The sequence below is a fragment of the Rhinoraja longicauda genome, chromosome 9 (genome assembly GCF_053455715.1).
Source record: "Rhinoraja longicauda isolate Sanriku21f chromosome 9, sRhiLon1.1, whole genome shotgun sequence".
NCBI lineage: Eukaryota > Metazoa > Chordata > Chondrichthyes > Rajiformes > Arhynchobatidae > Rhinoraja > Rhinoraja longicauda.
The window spans coordinates 56,546,340-56,564,247 of NC_135961.1; the positions used below are offsets into that span (position 1 = coordinate 56,546,340).

At 40.8% G+C, this 17,908-nt stretch overlaps 1 protein-coding gene across 1 annotated transcript in view; it reads right to left on the reverse strand.

The window, feature by feature from the left end:
• The window catches only part of rmnd1 (required for meiotic nuclear division 1 homolog), a 65,862-nt gene that overhangs the window by 18,842 nt on the left and 29,112 nt on the right, over positions 1-17,908 (reverse strand). Inside the window, exons 4-8 of the mRNA XM_078405556.1 lie at positions 16,090-16,198; positions 13,408-13,483; positions 10,835-10,874; positions 9,882-9,982; positions 14-120 (exon numbers count right to left, since the gene is read on the reverse strand). Of these exons, the coding sequence (XP_078261682.1) occupies positions 14-120; positions 9,882-9,982; positions 10,835-10,874; positions 13,408-13,483; positions 16,090-16,198 (433 nt within the window). The remainder of the gene's footprint in view (positions 1-13; positions 121-9,881; positions 9,983-10,834; positions 10,875-13,407; positions 13,484-16,089; positions 16,199-17,908) is intronic.

Consider the following 17,908-nt stretch of genomic DNA (forward strand, 5'->3'; position numbering starts at 1 on the left):
GTATACGTCTCACCTGACAAGGAAAGTGCATTTGAAAATGCAAACTTTTCCAAAATAGATTCATCAGGTTCAAGATTGGAATTCAATAAAATCTCTCCTCGATGCAGCTTTGAGTGTCCACTATAGAAAATAAATAAATGTGGTCAGTGATATCACTTGCTTATTTTCTAAACTTTTGTCCATGCTAATAAACATGGTTACACAAATTTACACTAATCCCATTTTGCAGCACTTGATCCAGGGCTTTTCATGCCTTTGAGATTCAAGTGCTCACCTCGATACTTGTACATTGTGACAGTACCTGCCTCCACTACCAACTCAGGTAGTGCATTCCAGATTCCAAACACCCTCTGGGTGACAAAGTTCTTCCTTGGATTCCCTCTAAATCTCTGATCGCTTGTACATCTCTGCAAGGTTTCTAAAGTTTCCAACTGACTACCCTATCTATGCCGCTCAGAATGTTGCATACCTCTATGAAGTGACCCTTCAGTCTCCGATACACTGGCAAAAATAAACCCAGCCTTCCCAACACTCCATCACAGGCAACACCCTGGTGAATCATATCTGCATCCTCTCCAGTGCTATTTTGATCCTATGGTGCTAGAATCAACATTTCACACACTAGTCCAGCTATAGCATAAAAATGTTGTATACAGTTTTACCATAACCTCCCTGCTTTAGTTTCATTTCTGGAGACATGGCGTGGAAACAGGCCCTTTGCCCACGCCAACCAATAATCACCCGTACGCTGGTTCTATCCGACGCACTAGGGACAATTTACAGAAGCCAATTAACATACAAACCTACACATCTTTTGGAATGTGGGAGAAAACCAGAGCTTCTGGAAAAATCTCACAGGGTCACAGGGAGAATGTACAAACTCCACACAGAGAGCATCAAACATGGGTTTCTGGCGCTTTAATGCAGCAACTTTACCGCTGCGTCACCCCTGCTCTAATACACTATGGCCCCACTATGGCGGCACGGTGGCGCAGCGGTAGAGTTGCTGCCTTACAGCGAATGCAGCGCCGAAGACTCAGGTTCGATCCTGACTACGGGTGCCGTCTGTACGGAGTTTGTACGTTCTCCCCGTGACCTGTGTGGGTTTTCTCCGAGATCTTCGGTTTCCTCCCACACTCCAAAGACGTACAGGTATGTAGGTTAATTGACTGGGTAAATGTAAAAATTGTCCCTAGTGTGTGTAGGATAGTGTTAATGTGCGGGGATTGCTGGGCGGCGCGGACTCGGTGGGCCGAAGGGCCTGTTTCCGCGCTGTATCTCTAAATCTAAAAAAAAATCTAAACTGATGAAAGCAAGTATCCTGTACGCCATCAACAGCGTATCTACCTGTCATGCCACCTTGAGGGATCCTTGTAATTGTACTCATGGTCCTTCTGTTCTGTCAGTACTCTCTGGGGCCCTATTATTTACTGTGCATGTCCTTCAATTATTAGTCCTCCCTGGTACTTATCAATATCAAATTCCATCTGCTATTGGTCCACCAATCTTACCAATCGCAATATCAATGTTTAATTGTCATATGTACTGGGAACAGAACAATTAATTTTTTACTTACTGCTGCTCCAAAGGCCCATTAATGCAATAAAACAAATATTCAATAATACAATAAATTAGTAAACAGTAACACAGGTAACCGGACCATAATAGTGCGAAATTGAAGTACATAGTGTAACCAAGTTCATTGCAGATCCTTGCTGAGGAAGGATTGTGATTAGGGTTCTGCTTAAGATCATTCTCTTCACAATCAACATCAACATCATGAATTTTCCTGTCACTTGCAATATATGCTGGCATGTGTAAGTGTGTGTTTTTCCCCCAAGTGGCTTTGGAAACTATTCTTGGACCAAAATAATCTGTTCTCATGTCCACAGCCAAAAAATAATAAACCAAAGCCAGTGGAACTTTAACATATAACAACTACAGCATGGAAACAGGCCTGTCCGGCCCTACCAGTCCACGCCGACCATTCTCCCTGACCTAGTCTCATCTACCTGCACTCAGACCATAACCCTCCAATCCCCTCCTATCCATATACCTATCCAATTTACTCTTAAATAATAAAATCGAGCCAGCCTCCACCACTTCCACCGGAAGTCCATTCCATACAGCCACAACCCTCTGAGTAAAGAAGTTCCCCCTCATGTTACCCCTAAACCTTTGTCCCTCAATTCTGAAGCTATGTCCCCTTGTTGGAATCTTCCCCTCTCAAAGGGAAAAGCCTACCCACGTCAACTCTGTCCGTCCCTCTCAAAATTTTAAAAACCTCTATCAAGTCCCCCCTCAACCTTCTACGCTCCAAAGAATAAAGACCCAACCTGTTCAACCTCTCTCTATAGCCTAAGTGCTGAATCAAGTACATCATTTTGTACTTGAGGGGACAAAAAACACACACTCCTCTGCAGTGTAGTCTCACTAAAGCTGTGCATGGCAAATCTTTCTTACTCTTATACTCTTAACATACACCATAATATTGGCCAGTATCACTTGCCTACTTCATTGCGTGTTGTGTTTGCTCATAATCTTCCAGCACTTTTTGTACTAACACACCCAGATTTCTCTGTACAACATTTATTAATTTCTCACCATTTAATAGATGTTTCTTTATTTCCACATCAGAGTGAATAATCTCTATTTTCTCACAATATACTTTGCCTGCCATGTTTCTGTCCACTCGTTTAATCACTTTGCAGATTCATCTCTCTCATATTTCCATCTGGCTTTACACTATCAGTAAACTTAAATTGAAGGACTGGCTGTAATATATCAAATTCATCCACACGAATCAGCCTGTCAAACACCAACATTTTCAACACGACTTTCTGTCATTTAACCAATTCTCTATTAACAATAGTTTCTTAATACCAACCCTGTGAGTTTTGTTTTATGCAACTTAATAAATGCATTTTCAAAACTATATGCACTGCATATACTGAATTCCTCGAGCTACCATTACTTACATTCTCAAAAATACTTGTCAAAACTTTTCAAACACCAATTGACCTTTTCTTCATATTAGTGTAACATTTGCTACCTCCAAATAACTGGATCTGATCCAGAATATGAACACTTTCTTTTGCTACTCTCTTCCAGTTTTACACAGTTGTAGAAGCTTTAACCATTTTTGCAGCTTTTAGGTTATCTTTTTTTGGTATGTAAAACTCTACCAGTCCTTGGGGTTATTATGATTCACAAAGTAACAGGCTCCTTTTAATCTAATACTGTTTAACAACTCTAGTTATCCAAGGGTGGATCACTTTCCCCATTCAGTTATAATTCTTCAATCCTATACATTGAAAGATGAAATATTTTAAAGTACCTGTCATTTTTATATCTACCAGCAAACTTAAATCTAATTTCCTAACATACTTTAGCCAACTCACCACCCCCTCATACCAATGCGATTGATCTTAATGAACTTTAATATTTTAATTTCTAACCTCAGTGTGTAACTATTATAGTCAAGGAGGTGCTGGATATCATAAGATAAATATGAAGGTAGATAAATCTCCTGGGCCTGATCAAATATATCCGAGGAAACTGTGGGAAGCAAGAGAAAAAATTGCAGGAATTGTGATTGAAATAAATGAATCATCGTTAATTATGAGTAAGATGCTGGAAGACTGGAGGGTGGCTAATGTTTGCCTCTATTGAAAAAGGGCTGCAAAGAAAACATGGGATCTTTAGACCAGTAAGCCTAACATCTACACAAGGAAATTTGTTGGAGAGGATTCTGATGGCTAAGATATACATGCATTTGGAAAGATAGTTGATTTTGGATAGTCTGCATGTTTTGTGTGTGAGAGATTGTGACTCACAAATTTTATTGAGTTCTTTGACGAAATAGCCAAAAAGGTTGATGAGGTAGTCTACATGGACTTAAGAACGGCCTTTGATAAGGTTTTCCAAGGTGATCTGCTCTGGAAGGTTAGACTGTATAGGATCCAGGGAGAACGTTAACTGATACAGAATTGTCTTCATGGTAGGCAGCACAGGGTAGTGACGGAGAGTTGTTTAATCGGACTGGAGGCTGCGACTAGTGGTATGCCTCAAAGATTTGTGTTGGGCCCATTACTGTCTGTCATCAATATCAACGATATGGATGAAATTATTCAAGGCATGGTTAGTAAGTTTGCAGATGATACTAAAATAGGTAGTATTGTAGACAGTGAAGATGGACATAAAAAGCTGGAGTAACTCAGCGGGACAGGCAGCATCTCTGGAGAGAAGGAATGGGTGACGTTTCAGGTCGAGACCCTTCTTCAGACTGGTTAGGCATAAGGGAAACGAAAGACGCAAATGGTGATGTGGAGAGATAAAGAACAATGAATGAAAGATATGCAAAAAAGTAGCGATGATAAAGGAAACAGGCCATTGTAAGATTTTTGTAGGGTGAAAATGAGAAGCTAGTGCAACTTTGGAGGGGGAGGGATAGAGAGAGATGGAATGCTGGGGCTACCTGAAGTGAGAGAAATCAACAATCATACCACTGGGTTGTAAGCTGCCCAACTAAAATATGAGATGCTGTTCCTCCAATTTGGGTTTAGTCTCACTCTGACAATGGAGGAGACCGAGGATGGAACGATCTGTGTAGGAATGGGAAGGAGAATTAAAGTGTCCAGCAACCGGGAGATCAGGTTGGTTCACAGGGGCTGAGCGAAGGTTTTCGGCGAAACGATCACCCAGTCTGCGTTTGGTCTCGCCGATGTATAAGAGTCCACATCTTGAACAACGGATACAGTAGATGAGGTTGGAGGAGGTGCAAGTGAACCTCTGCCTAACCTGAAAGGACTGTCGGGATCCCTGGACAGTCAAGGGAGGAGGTATAGCGACAGGTGTTACATCTTCTGCAGTTGCAGAGGAAGGTACCTTGGGAGGGGGTGGTTTGGGTGGGAAGGGATGAGTTAACCAGGGAGTTGCAGAGGGGAACAGTCTCTGCGGAAGGTGGATAGGGATGGAGATGGGAAAATGTGGCTAGTGCAGATCTCCCAACATTTGATTTTACAAATTCATAATTTTGATGTCCAAAATTCAGAGTTTTACATCGAAATTCATAATATGGCGCGTAATGCAACTTTTCAGCAAAAAAAAAGTATGCACACCAAATGCGCATACGCGTTGTGCTACATTCATGTGTGAAAAAGGACTATTATTTCCAACAGTCTGTAGTTCTTGGACTACATGTACAATGTCAGGCCTATCATTAGTATATTCTGCTATTTATAGAAAGGTTATTGAACAGAAATACTTACAACACAAAGAAAAAGCTGTTTTGTTTTGGTTTTTCTATTTTGTTTTTTCCTTACACATCCCAATTCTCTTGGTATTGAATGAAAGAACAATGGTCATAAAATGTATGACTAAGTTATGAAGAAAGAGTTTCATTTAAAACTGCACATACCTAATTTCATTGAAGACACACTTGCTCCAGTGGTCTTCAACAGTAAATCATAATGGTCCATGTGTCCCCCCACTCCCCTCCCCCCCCTTTCCCCCCACCTCCACTCCCCCCTCTCCCCACCCCCACTCCCCTCATTCCCTCCCCACCCCCACTCCCTCCGCCACCCCCACTCCCCCTCTCTTCCTCCGCCCCCCCACACCCCCCGATTCCCACTCCCCTCCCCCTCCCCTGCTCCCCTCCCCAAAGCCCCCCAGTCACCCACCCCATCCCCTGTCAACATCAACGGGCCTCACACTACGCGACGAGGCCAAGCCCGGCGAGAGGCGAGGCCCGGCCCGGCGAGTGGCAAGGCGAGGCCCGACGAGTGGCAAGGCGAGGCCCGACGAGTGGCAAGGCGAGGCCCGACGAGTGGCAAGGCGAGGCCAGGGGCGAGGCCCGGCCAGGCGAGCGGCGAGCCTGAGCTATTGGGAGAGATTGGGCAGGCTAAGACTTTATTCCTTGGAGCTCAGGAGGCAGAGGGGTGATCTTACAAAGGTGTATAAAACCATCAAGGGAATAGATTGGATGAATAGATAGAGTATTTTACCCAGGATAGGGGAATTAGGAACTAGAGGGAAGAGGTGACTGGGGAATTAATAGGAACCAGAGGGGCAACCTTTTCATTCAGAGGGTGGGGGATGTATGGAACAAGCTGCCAGAGAAGGAATTGAGGCAGGAACAATCACAGCATTTAAAAGACACTTGGGCAAGTACATGGACAGGAAAGGTTTAGAGGGATATGGGCCAAATAGGACTAGCTTAGATGCAACATCCTGGTTGGCATGGATGAGTTGGGCTGCAGAGGCTGCTGTATGACTCGTGTTCAAATCCCAAGAAGCCTGTTCATCCATAATATTTTCTTTGTTCACCTAAAATTCCAGTCCCGATGATCATTTATGGGTTATTTATTAGTTTATGAACACAACAGGTAAAAGGTTGCTTTTTGATATTGGTCTTACTAAATTATTAACAGGGGCAATATGGAATTTGGAAAAATCATTCTTGCAAGTGCAAGGAAATGTGTAGGAAGGAACTGCAAATGCTGGTTTATACTAAAGGTAGACACAAAATGCTAGAGTAACTCAGTGGGTCAGGCAGCATTTCTGAAGAAAAGGAATAGGCGACGTTTCGCGTCAGGCTTCTGAAGAAGTCTGAAGAAGGGTTCCAACCCGAAACATCGCCTATTCCTTTTTTCCAGAAATGTTGCCTGACCCGCTGAATTACTCCAGCATTTTGTGTCTATCTTCAGTGCAAGGAAATTCTTCCTTGATCCAACCACCATATTCCCTTCCTCAATCTAAAGGGTCAGACTCTCTAGTACCCAGAGAATTTGCATGATGCAAGTGGAAAGAGTGAAGGAAAGAAGTCATTTCCTCCACTTGTATCATGCAGAGCATAAAGTGGGCAGTCATCAGGGTGAATGTTATTTCTGAGAGTGGACATTGGGAAAGAGAAGTCCCTGCTATGAAACACAACAGCAACTGAGACAAATAAATTTTAATCCAATCTGTCAGTGAGGAGGCTCCCTATTCATTTGGGTTTAGCCTAACTCGTCTGTCAACGTCAAAGGAAGTAAAAAAAATCAAGCTGCTTTTCCACCTAAACCATGCAAAGTGCTTTGCAACTGGAAGATGACTCCTAACTGCTGGCAGACCAGAAATATAATAAGGGCAACATGGAAATACCTAAAGCAGCAAACTATAAAACTCGTTCTTGAGCAGAAACTGTACCCTGCTGCTCTATTCTTCTTATCGAGTCCACATCACAAGATTAGAAATTGTTCAGCCAGAGCTGAATATACTTCTCGACATCTGCATACAATTGTGCCTTGCGCTTCTTGTGCGTGATGGTGGAAGGATTGGTGGAAACAGGGCCGCAACGTGAACGCTCTTTCCTTGACCCCGCTGCTCTATTAAAACAGTCAGTAGTTTATTTTTGACCCAAGGGAATGAAAATTGTTCATGGATGGCTATGCCATCTGTACTGCCGACTTTTAATTTGAGTCACCCTGTGGTGGAAAAAACATTGCCTGTAACAATGCAGGAACAAATTCAGTAAAGGTGCTGCATTTCTTCTGTGAGGTAAAAACATTTGAATTATTTACCTGCGGATCATTAGTGATAGTTGTAGAACCAAAATTCCTAAATTTAAGCTCAGTACAGAATATCACTCAGGCAGGATCATGAGAATGTTCAGGATCTAAGCTGCAATTGTAAATGCTAGCAGCATTTGGCAGGGTTTGAAAAATCATCCGTGGCCTATTAATAGATCTTGTTCTGTAGCCCCGTGGAGCAGGAAATCACATAAATGCTCACAATCATAGGCCCTAAGAAATGTGCCCCTCTTGGTCAACTTCAGAGTTTCACAACCATATTTATTTGAAAATAAATTTTGATACGCATGATAATATTTTTGTAAGCTTTAAAACAAGCTATTTGTTTTCTCGTAATGCAAACAGAATCATACGTGATACTTCAGCAGAAACCAGCAACTGCATGTCACAAGAACTTGCTGTGTAGGCAGTGGATTAGGAGCAAAGTTCACAGAGTTTCACCTGGGTGACCCAGCCTCCCACGGTGCTCTTCCCCCTTCCCTTTTAGACTCTTTGTCCTCCCTTCCCCTTCGGTTCCCTGGCTTGCTTCTTCACCCTTGCTTCTTCACCCTTGCTTCCTCTACTTTCCAGGCTAAACCCTCAAATTTCTTGCCAAGACACTGAAGGAAGTAAGCGGCCTTCTCTTGTATGGTGCTTTCTCTTGTCTCTTGGTGCTCAGACATGCTATCCAGTGGCTGCCTTTAAACATACAGCACCGAGGATTTCCGCTTGGCCCCTAAAGCCATGGAGCCCCCATCTTCCATCTATCCTGACCTCAATGAGAAGCCCATGTAGTTACTAGTGTGGAAGGACTCACCACTCCTCTTTCCACAACTGCCTCTAATTCCCAGGCGGAGGACTGTGTAAAAATGCTCCTACCACCATCATCAATCCGATCATATCTTTCCATTATCAAATTTTTACCAACCTATACCTTTGGCTTTTACCTCTCAGCCAGCCAGAAACTACAACCTGGTCAGACAACAAAGGAACAGAGTGATGACAAAGACACATCATCACCTGATTCCAAATCTATTCCCCACCATGTCTAACGTTTACACTTCAGACAATTTAGAGAGCAGTTTGGAGGTGAGGTATGCACATGACAAGGCACCAGCCTCGGTAGGCTGATGCAGGCAAGTGCAAGGGTAGTATAAGTGTCAGTTCAAAGCAGAGCTGTGTGCAAGTGGTGTTGCAGAGATTGAAGTGAAGACTCCAATTGGCATGATGTTCTGGGATGCCCTCTAGAAACCTATCATCAATATTATGGAGGATTACACCATCAACTTTGTGGATAGCTTATTGCCCGTCCTTTCCAACAACTCAACAGAGATAACTACATCTAATGTAGACCAACTCCCCCCCCCCCCCCCAGAAGTAAAGAAGCAGCACCCACCCAATATCCAAATATTGCCATAGAAATCCATATCATTTCCATCATGGCTCTGCACACTAGCATGCAAAAAAGATCACAGAGTATTCTCTGCACACCCACAAAATGATCTACATTCCACTTGTTAATGATCCTCTGAAGAGATGGGTTTCTTCTGAAAGCCCTTCTCATTTCTCTTTCCCAATTCTCTTCGAGAATCTACAAAATGCTTGATCCACTACCAGGGTTTGGGAAATATATGTGCTTGGCTAGCCTTTCCCATGTCCTTCTTTCAATGTTCTACCTTTGTTTAAAGACCTGGATCCTGCAGGGGATGTCTTCGAGATAGACTACCTGAAGTAGTACTAGCACTTGATTTAACCTCGGTACACAACGGCAGACCAGGCGGACAAAGTTATCTTGAACTCAACGGCTGTGAAGGCGGATGAAGGCTGCACAGATCTATCAGCTCCAATCGCCTTGGTTCCTTTGCCATTGGAATTAGTTCATTGATTTGTGAAGGACTGGGTGCTTCTTGGCATGCAACATCAAGTACACATAAAACAAACACACACACAGGCGTCTTCGTTCTTCAGAAGGTAGACCATCATCCTCGACCTCAAGGGATAGCCACGGCGGCGACGACACAATCAGAAGCTTTGTGACTTAGATAGCAGGTTAGAGTAGCTGGGCTGCAGTTCCAGAAGCACTTCTACATTTACTTAAAAGCACTGAGATCCTACTGACATAATAGCACTCTGATTAAAACGCTTTAGAGACTCCTGTCTGACTGAGGCACCCCTTTTCAAGGCTTCAAGTGAAATGTCTGCAGCCATGAATGTGGGACATTAAATATAACGTTGATTTTTTTAGAATATAAGCATTTCCTTCATAGGGTTTCAAATTTCATATGCACATTGGAAACAGTCTAATCAATATAAATAATAACCTGCGCTTACTCTGAAATCCGATAGTTAACTTCCTCATTTTCCCAATGCACCAAAGCAACTTCATATGGCTGGATCTCATGTGGCTCCAAGGTCTGCATGATGCGTTTCACCTACGGACAGGGCATTGGAGGCCATGACAAATGCAGATTTGGTAAAAATAACATGTTTTCTTTCATAATCAGCATATATAAAAATAATTCAGCTTATAAAAACAACAGATAAATAACAAAATATTATATCAATGATTTTGACTGGTGGAAGATCACTGCAACCAAGATTTTCCAATTAGCGTAATTTTACTGCTAGTGGTTTATCGTCCTCACTCAAGTTGTGCAATTAGAAAATCTAAGCCTGTTCAGTGTTATTAAGCCAAGAATACATTGCTGCAACTCTTCATTCAATTAATAAATGACTTCATCTTTACCTTGAGTGATGTCTTGAGTGATGCACAGGTATGGAAAATGGTTGTATCATTATAACCAGTTTTAAAAATGCTTAGTTGAACTTACAGAGTCAGCTTTATTTATTCATTTACTTTTATTTACGATGAAGCCACTTCTGGTAACATTTACATAATTAAAAAGCTTGTAAATAATTAAATCCATCACTGCAATAATGTACATTTTAAATGTAAAGTACTGAAAACTGCTGACATCAAAAGAATTAACAGCATGAAACCAGTGGGTAGCAGGTCCCCAGGTTTGCAAGATGATGTGATTAAAAAACTGACAAATACTCCCCACTGTCTGGCAGAATCAGAACTGTCAGATACACCAGGAGACAGCGTATCTCAAAGACTGAAACTGCACGTGGGCCAGGATTTTATGTGACTGGTGGGGAGCAAGTCTCACAGGCTGAACTGAAGACAAATGTTTCATACCAAATTGGGGGCTAAGATAAACACAGATAAATAGTGCGTAAGTACACTAACCGTATACCCTTAACATGGCAGAATGACTTACTGTTTTATCTTCCACATTCCAAAAGACAACAGAGCCCTCCCTGAATGTGCAAGAAATAAAATTGTTAGTGTTGCAGAAAGTCCCAGAGAGGACCATCTGTTACCTTTTAACAGCCAAATAATAAATTGGACAAAATATAATTTCACAGGCTTGTGAACCCCATGACTGAAACAATCTACAAAATGCAAAAGGCCAATTGATTTTACCCAAATAATTAATACATTTAGAAAAAAAACAAATCATAGGGTTCTTCATTTTCTATTTGAAATAAGAAACAACTTCCACGTATTGATGAAGTGAAAAATCACCAGATTTAGGGTTAAAGTTGAGACATAGGCCTAGGGACGTACTCTCAGATAGGGTAAGGTGAATACTCATCGGAAACTGATAGAGGATGAGGAGTTCTGGGTGCCGGTAACAGAGGAAGCAGAGAATCAGTGGAGTTTGGGGAACAAAATACAATAAGGGTACTGACCCTTGACTAAGAGAGAAATTTTAGATTAACTGGATGTTTTAAAAGGATGTAATAGCAGTGAGAAAGCATTTGAGAAATCAATTTGTGCTAATAGAATAATTAGGATTTCTGCTGAAGGGAGGCACTGTGACAATGACACTGTAATTGCTTTGGATTCAAGTTTTTATTTATAATCAGATAATAACAGATACATTCTGTCTTTTAAGTTTTCCAAAAAAATTAGAACTGGAAACACAAAATATGCTTTGTGAATTAGCTTATTTTATGGTCTTAAAATAGGAAGGTTTTCAAAGCCAAAGTTCTGTTCTCACTTGCTGTTGTGGGTTTGTCCCCCTACTGCAATGAGTCCTGTCAGCTGTGCCGTGGCACAAATCACATACAGATTTTATGATTAGCTCATCAGGGAAACCAGATGCACATTTCTCTCCTCTTTCTACCCGCATTGAAATAATGCTACAATCAGGTGCAATACATAACATTCATTTTGGTTCTTTCAGTCTCTATATCGACAAACTTAATTATACCTACCAAGGAGATGCAGAACACTGGTTTGGACTAACCACCACTTTGCAGTACACTGAACTCTAAGAAGCATTGAAATGGACAGTGTGCACATCAAATTGACCTCAAGAAGACCTGTACCCACAGGATGGATAACATTAAAATATGGGATTTCTGTATCCACCATATAAAACCACTGAACTTGAAATGTATTTAGTGGCTGACACTGTAGTTGTTCTGTTTTAATACAAATTTGTGCCAAATCAGTCCTTGGTGTCATATATTCAACAAAAAGTCAATGACCTAATGAGATCATTAACAGACTGAAATTAATTCTAATGGTTAAATAATTGAAACATAAGCTTTTACCAAATCTCAAAGCAGTTCACTGATCCAGAGCCATGACTGCTCTGGAAATTTGCTTGCAGAAAACCAATGATAGAGCTGGATGGTTGCATACTGGAAAGACAGATTGGGTTGAAGGCAATATAATAGATCCAGTATAATCTAACATAGTCTAATTTATAAAATAATTTGATGGGGTAAATGTAGAGAAGTTTCCAAGTGTGGTTAAGACAAGAAACAGGGGGGTATCAAGGTAATATCTATTAAATTAAATAGGAAATTCAGGAGTAATTTCTTCATTCATTGAGGGTGGTTGAAGGTGGAAGCAAATCCAACACAGAATTCACACGTAGGTTAGATGCATTTAAGGGGTGGCTTGGGAAACAACTGGAGAAAGGAATACCAGGTCATAATTAGGTTAGATGAAGACGGTTAGAGGCAGATAACCTGCAGCATAAATTGCGGCATAAATATACAGGTCTGAGTCTCCTGTTTCTACATTATAAATATGATAAAGAAATTGCATTAGCATTCTACTTGTCAGCTTAAGAACACGTCTTTTACTTCAGAAATTAAAAAAACTTTTGATGCTTAAATATATTTAAAATCGAGAACCAAAATCAATTCTTATATTATGAGCCAAATACGGAGTTATTTTTAATACAATTATTTGTTATTTAATTTTTAACTAAAACCTATCTAAAAGCTCCTATTTTCATTATTATTAGTTCAACTTTTACTTAAAGCTGCAAATGATAGAATAATGAAAACAATTGTAAAATGGAATTTGTGGAATGGTTATCAGTTTAATGAAAAAAAGTTGATTGATACAGCACTAGTTCTTTTCTGGGAATTATAAAATATGGAAAATCTACCTTGACTACTAGAATGTACTCAACTGTTACAACATCTTCAAATAAACTAACCAGTACAGTAAAAAGATACAAAGTCTGGTGTTACTCAGCGGGTCAGGTAGCATCTCTGGAAAACCTGGTAAGGTAACTTTTTTGGGTTGCGACCCTTCTTCAGACTGAAAAAAGGTCTCAACCCGAAATGTCACCTATCCATGATCAGTCTGAGGAAGGGTCCTGACCGGAAATTTCACTATCCACGCGATCAGTCTGAAGAAAGACTATGTTCTCCAGAGATGCTGCCTGACCTATTGAGTTACTCCAGCACTTTGTGTCATTTTTTTGTAAACCAGCATCTGCAGTTCCTTGTTTCTCAATGCAGAAGTTCCATGCAAACGTACCTGAACAGGAAAATTAATCCATAATCATTGGGCTTGGCCAGCATGTCAGTTCCAATTACCAAGACGTTTGAGGCATCTAAGGAATAAACATAGAGAAAGAAATTGAATTAGCAAAAAACATACTGAACAAGCAAAAAAAAAGAAACAGATAATATTCTTTATGTTGAATTAAACAATGTGAAAACATGAAGGCACCTTCATTTGGTTAATAACATGATCAATTTTCAAACAGAGGAGCAAGTAACAGTTGTAACATAGACAAGATATGAATAATGGTTGATTTTCAAAATCAATGTACCTGAGCACATCTTGACTGCATTATTTTCATCAATTTGTCTTTTACTCCTCCAGTTACTGTCTGACCTGCCAAGTATCTCAAGTATTTAGCTTTGTTAAATTTAGTTTTCAGACCTCATTTCCCATATCAATTCAATAATCATTAGATAAAGGATAAAAAAAATCTTTCAATAAAACTTCTTCAAAATATATTCTCCATATTTTCTTTGGTAACTAGATAAAAGTGCACGCTGCTCTCAGTCTGTAAAGAGTTCAGCAGTTTACGTGAAAAAGATGCATTATAAGTTGCAACCATTTGCACTCCCACTACTTCTTCGATTAAACTTCGTCCCACCTTGTCTCCTGTAGGGGCACCATCACTCTCGTAAAGATTCTCCATCTTTAACTCTTCTTTCCTGAAAATCAGGCCATCTGTTCTAGCACTTCTGAAATGTTCTCCTTTTCAGGAAATGCAGCTTCCCCTCTACCAAAGTTAATGGATCCCTCAGGTATTTCCCGGAAATCTTCTCTCACCACATCCCCCCTTCCACCTGACAGAACAGACTTAGTTTTCTTGATTCTCACCTGTCATTCCACTAGTCTCTATATCCAGCACGTCATCATCCGCCAGGACCTCAGCACCAGTCACCAGGTACTCTTCATACAATCTCCTTTATATTAGCAAGCTCAAGTGTAGACAAGGCGATTATTTGTGGAGCACCAGAACGACTGAAGCAGTTCAAGGTAACATCTTACCAGCAAATATGGACAATTAGTAACAAATGCTGGCCTCATCTGTGGAACCCAAGTCCCTGTAATGGATATATAAAAACCTGGTCTCTGACCGGGTTGGGCTGAAGGGCCTGTTTCAGTATTGTATAACTCTATTACTTCAGATGAATTGGTAGGAGTATAACTTCCAGTAGGAAGCTGTAAATACCTGCCCTCATCTGACATGGCATCTCCTGGTGGAAAACAGACACTAGATTAGCACTTCTTACAACCTCCTCTGTTCACTGTGCATTCTGATCCCATCACAACAGGTCAATGCTCCTGTGGATGTTAATGATTTTTATTTTCTGATGTGAACATACCTACAATCCTAACTTTGCATGCTGAAAAGAAACTGCAAAAGCACAAGCTATCCATTTGCCAACGGCAACTGAAATGCTATCTGTAAACAAAACTATCACCTTTTATTCCAAAGGGGTTTTTACAAGTTTATAAAACCTACCTTAACTGCTGCATCAAACTCACCATTTTCCCATCTTAGAAAACATGTGTTACACAAGCCAAATTTTAAAAAAAATTGATAAGACCTCATCAACATCTCTAAGAATGTTACTTACATCATTAAATACTCATCTACAATAATTAAATCATTGCCTTCAGCAAGTAGATACCTTGTTGGCACCAAAAAACCTCCTTTAAACCTGGAAGTGGATGCAGGTTGCACACTGAAAAACGTTGAAAACCTTAACCTAGACATGAGGGATCCATTAACCTCTACCACTTACAAGACCCTTAAAAATCACGTTAACTCTTTCCCATCATTGCTTTTAGCTCCAAATCATTAAACTTCCAGTTAAGGAGAGAGAATTTGTCCTACTGTTCACAAACCTCAGAAGGTCCCACAGGCAACACGATTTAGAGAGTACATCCATTACAAGTGCAAGCTAAAGGATGGTGAAATATATCCAACAAACTGTGAGTTGTTCCATGCTAGCAACATAAGGGTTACTATAGTGTGTTGCATCACAGCGAGTCCAGCCCACACCTGAAATCCAATTTCGCCACACTTACCTGGACTGGATGTGGAAGGCCAATATTGCTGAACCTCTCCATCTACTGTCTCAATGGCAAGTATAAGGAAGTAGCGACTGTGGCCATGTTTCCAGAACACCCTAAAGCCTGTGAGAGGAGGGCTGGAGGAGGGGCCTTGCTCCTGTGAAACCTAGAAGGCTTGTTATTTTCATGACATTCAAAAGTATGAAAAGAGATGCAAATAATTAAAAAAACATTTTACAAAAAGAAAATAAGGTTAAGCACATATATATTAAATCAATTCCAAATCAACAAAACACGAACAGAATGGCTGTAAATAATTTATGTATTCTCCAAGCCAAGAATTGCTATTTATATGAATGGGGAAATTCATGATGTAAAACATCCCAGTGAGACTGAACAGTGCCATAGAATGTGATAGCTTCCATTCCTTGATATATCCTAAGTTTGCAGCCATTTGCTGCCCATTGTCAATATCATTTGTCCCATAATTTGACTCATTTATCCTTCAAATCATACAAGGCTAGTCATTGCAATGTGATGAAATTGCTTAGTAAGTGAATTCTAATGTGATTATTACAAGCATTTATATCTCTAATACACAGTATTGGTAACTCTCACCTCTGGGCAAGTCTGTTATTTCATGATAACCACTTGACATGAGATCACTGCAAAGATTCTCCAGATGATACTCATCTGCTGTGGCGAAGGCTGTGCATTTCAGCAAATCCTATTAAATCAAGTAGAGATACAGAGATAAAACAGTTTGTCCCACAAAGTATTTACCTCAAATAAAACTTTCTCTACATAGTAAAGAAAATGCAGTTCTAGTTTACAGAACATGAAGAATTTCAACTGTTTAATTTCCCAACATGAATAGAAGGAATTAAGGTAAGATCTTACAGTTCTGCACATGTTGGGGCATGGGTTAATCTGGAAATTTAGGGAGTAGTTAGTGACTGGGGAGAGGACAAGGTCAAATCTTGGGCCATTGTGGGAAGTGATTGGTGGGTTTGGAGGAACACAAATTATGGTGTTGTGGGATGGATATAGGAATGAAGGATAAAAAGATTTGCGATATTGTTTTATCATATATAATACAGCCGGAAACAGGCCTTTTCGGCCCTCCAAGTCCGTGCCGCCCAGCGATCCCCGTACATTAACACTATCCTACACAATTTAGGGACAATTTTTACATTTACCCAGCCAATTAACCTACATACCTGTACGTCTGGAGTGTGGGAGGAAACCGAAGATCTCGGAGAAAACCTACGCAGGTCACGGGGAGAACGTACAAACTCCTTACAGTGCAGCACCCGTAGTCAGGATCGAACCTGAGTCTCCGGCGCTGCATTCGCTGTAAAGCAGCAACTCTACCGCTGCGCTACCGTGCCGTTAAACAAAACAGAAAATGCTGGAAACATTCAGCGAGTCAGATAGCAATTTGTGGAAAGTAAACAGAGCTAATGTTTCAGGTCCAGGATCCTTTAGTTCCAGTCTTTTGCAGTGCAATGAAGATTTGGCTATCTCAAGAGTACCCACTCTGGGCAATGTTCATTGTGCACATGGTGCTCAAAAGGATTCCTATATATCGATTCGTGCCAGCTTCTTCCTGTTTGAATTTCCAGAGGGGCACAAAATAACACAGAAGTAATCGTTATTACATTCACACTAAGTATATTTTCTTCTGCATAGTCTTGAGATAAAGTAGGCTTGGGATCTAATTTTCAAGTCTGTGTTTTTTCATTTACCCTATCAGATGGCTGCCATGTTAGTGGCATTAAAAAAACCATTTGGATAGTATAGTTATACAGGGAATGAAGGGATATGGGTAGGAAGGAACTGCATATGCTGGTTTAAACCGAAGATAGGCACAACATACTGGAGTAACTCAGCGGGACAGACAGCATCTCTGAAGCGAAGGAATGGGATATAGGTTATGTGCAGGTAGGTATGATGATTTTGGCTGAAGGACCCGTCCTTACGTTGTATGTTCTAGAACAAGAAAAGACACAAAGTACTGGAGTAACTTAGCTGGTTAGGCAGCATCGCCAGAGAACATTGATAGCTGATGTGACGCAACTATTTCTCCCCATATCCCTCTTCTTCCACCTATATTCCTTCCTTTGACTTCACAATCAAAACTCTTCTATCTACATGTCACACCTATTGTCTTTTCATCTTTGTCCAATCATTTGCCTACCAAGATCCCCCCCTCACCTGTATCCACCCATCAACTGGCAGCATTTGCCCTACCCCCTCCACTCTTCCAGCTTTCTCTCCACCAAAATAAGTCTGAAGAAGGGTTCTGCCCGAAACATCATCCATCCCTGTTCTCCAGAGATGCTGCCTGACTCGCAGAATTACTCCAACATTTTGTGTCTTTTTTTGTAAATCAGCATGTGCAGTTCCTTGTGTCTAAAAAATAAGATTTGTTTTC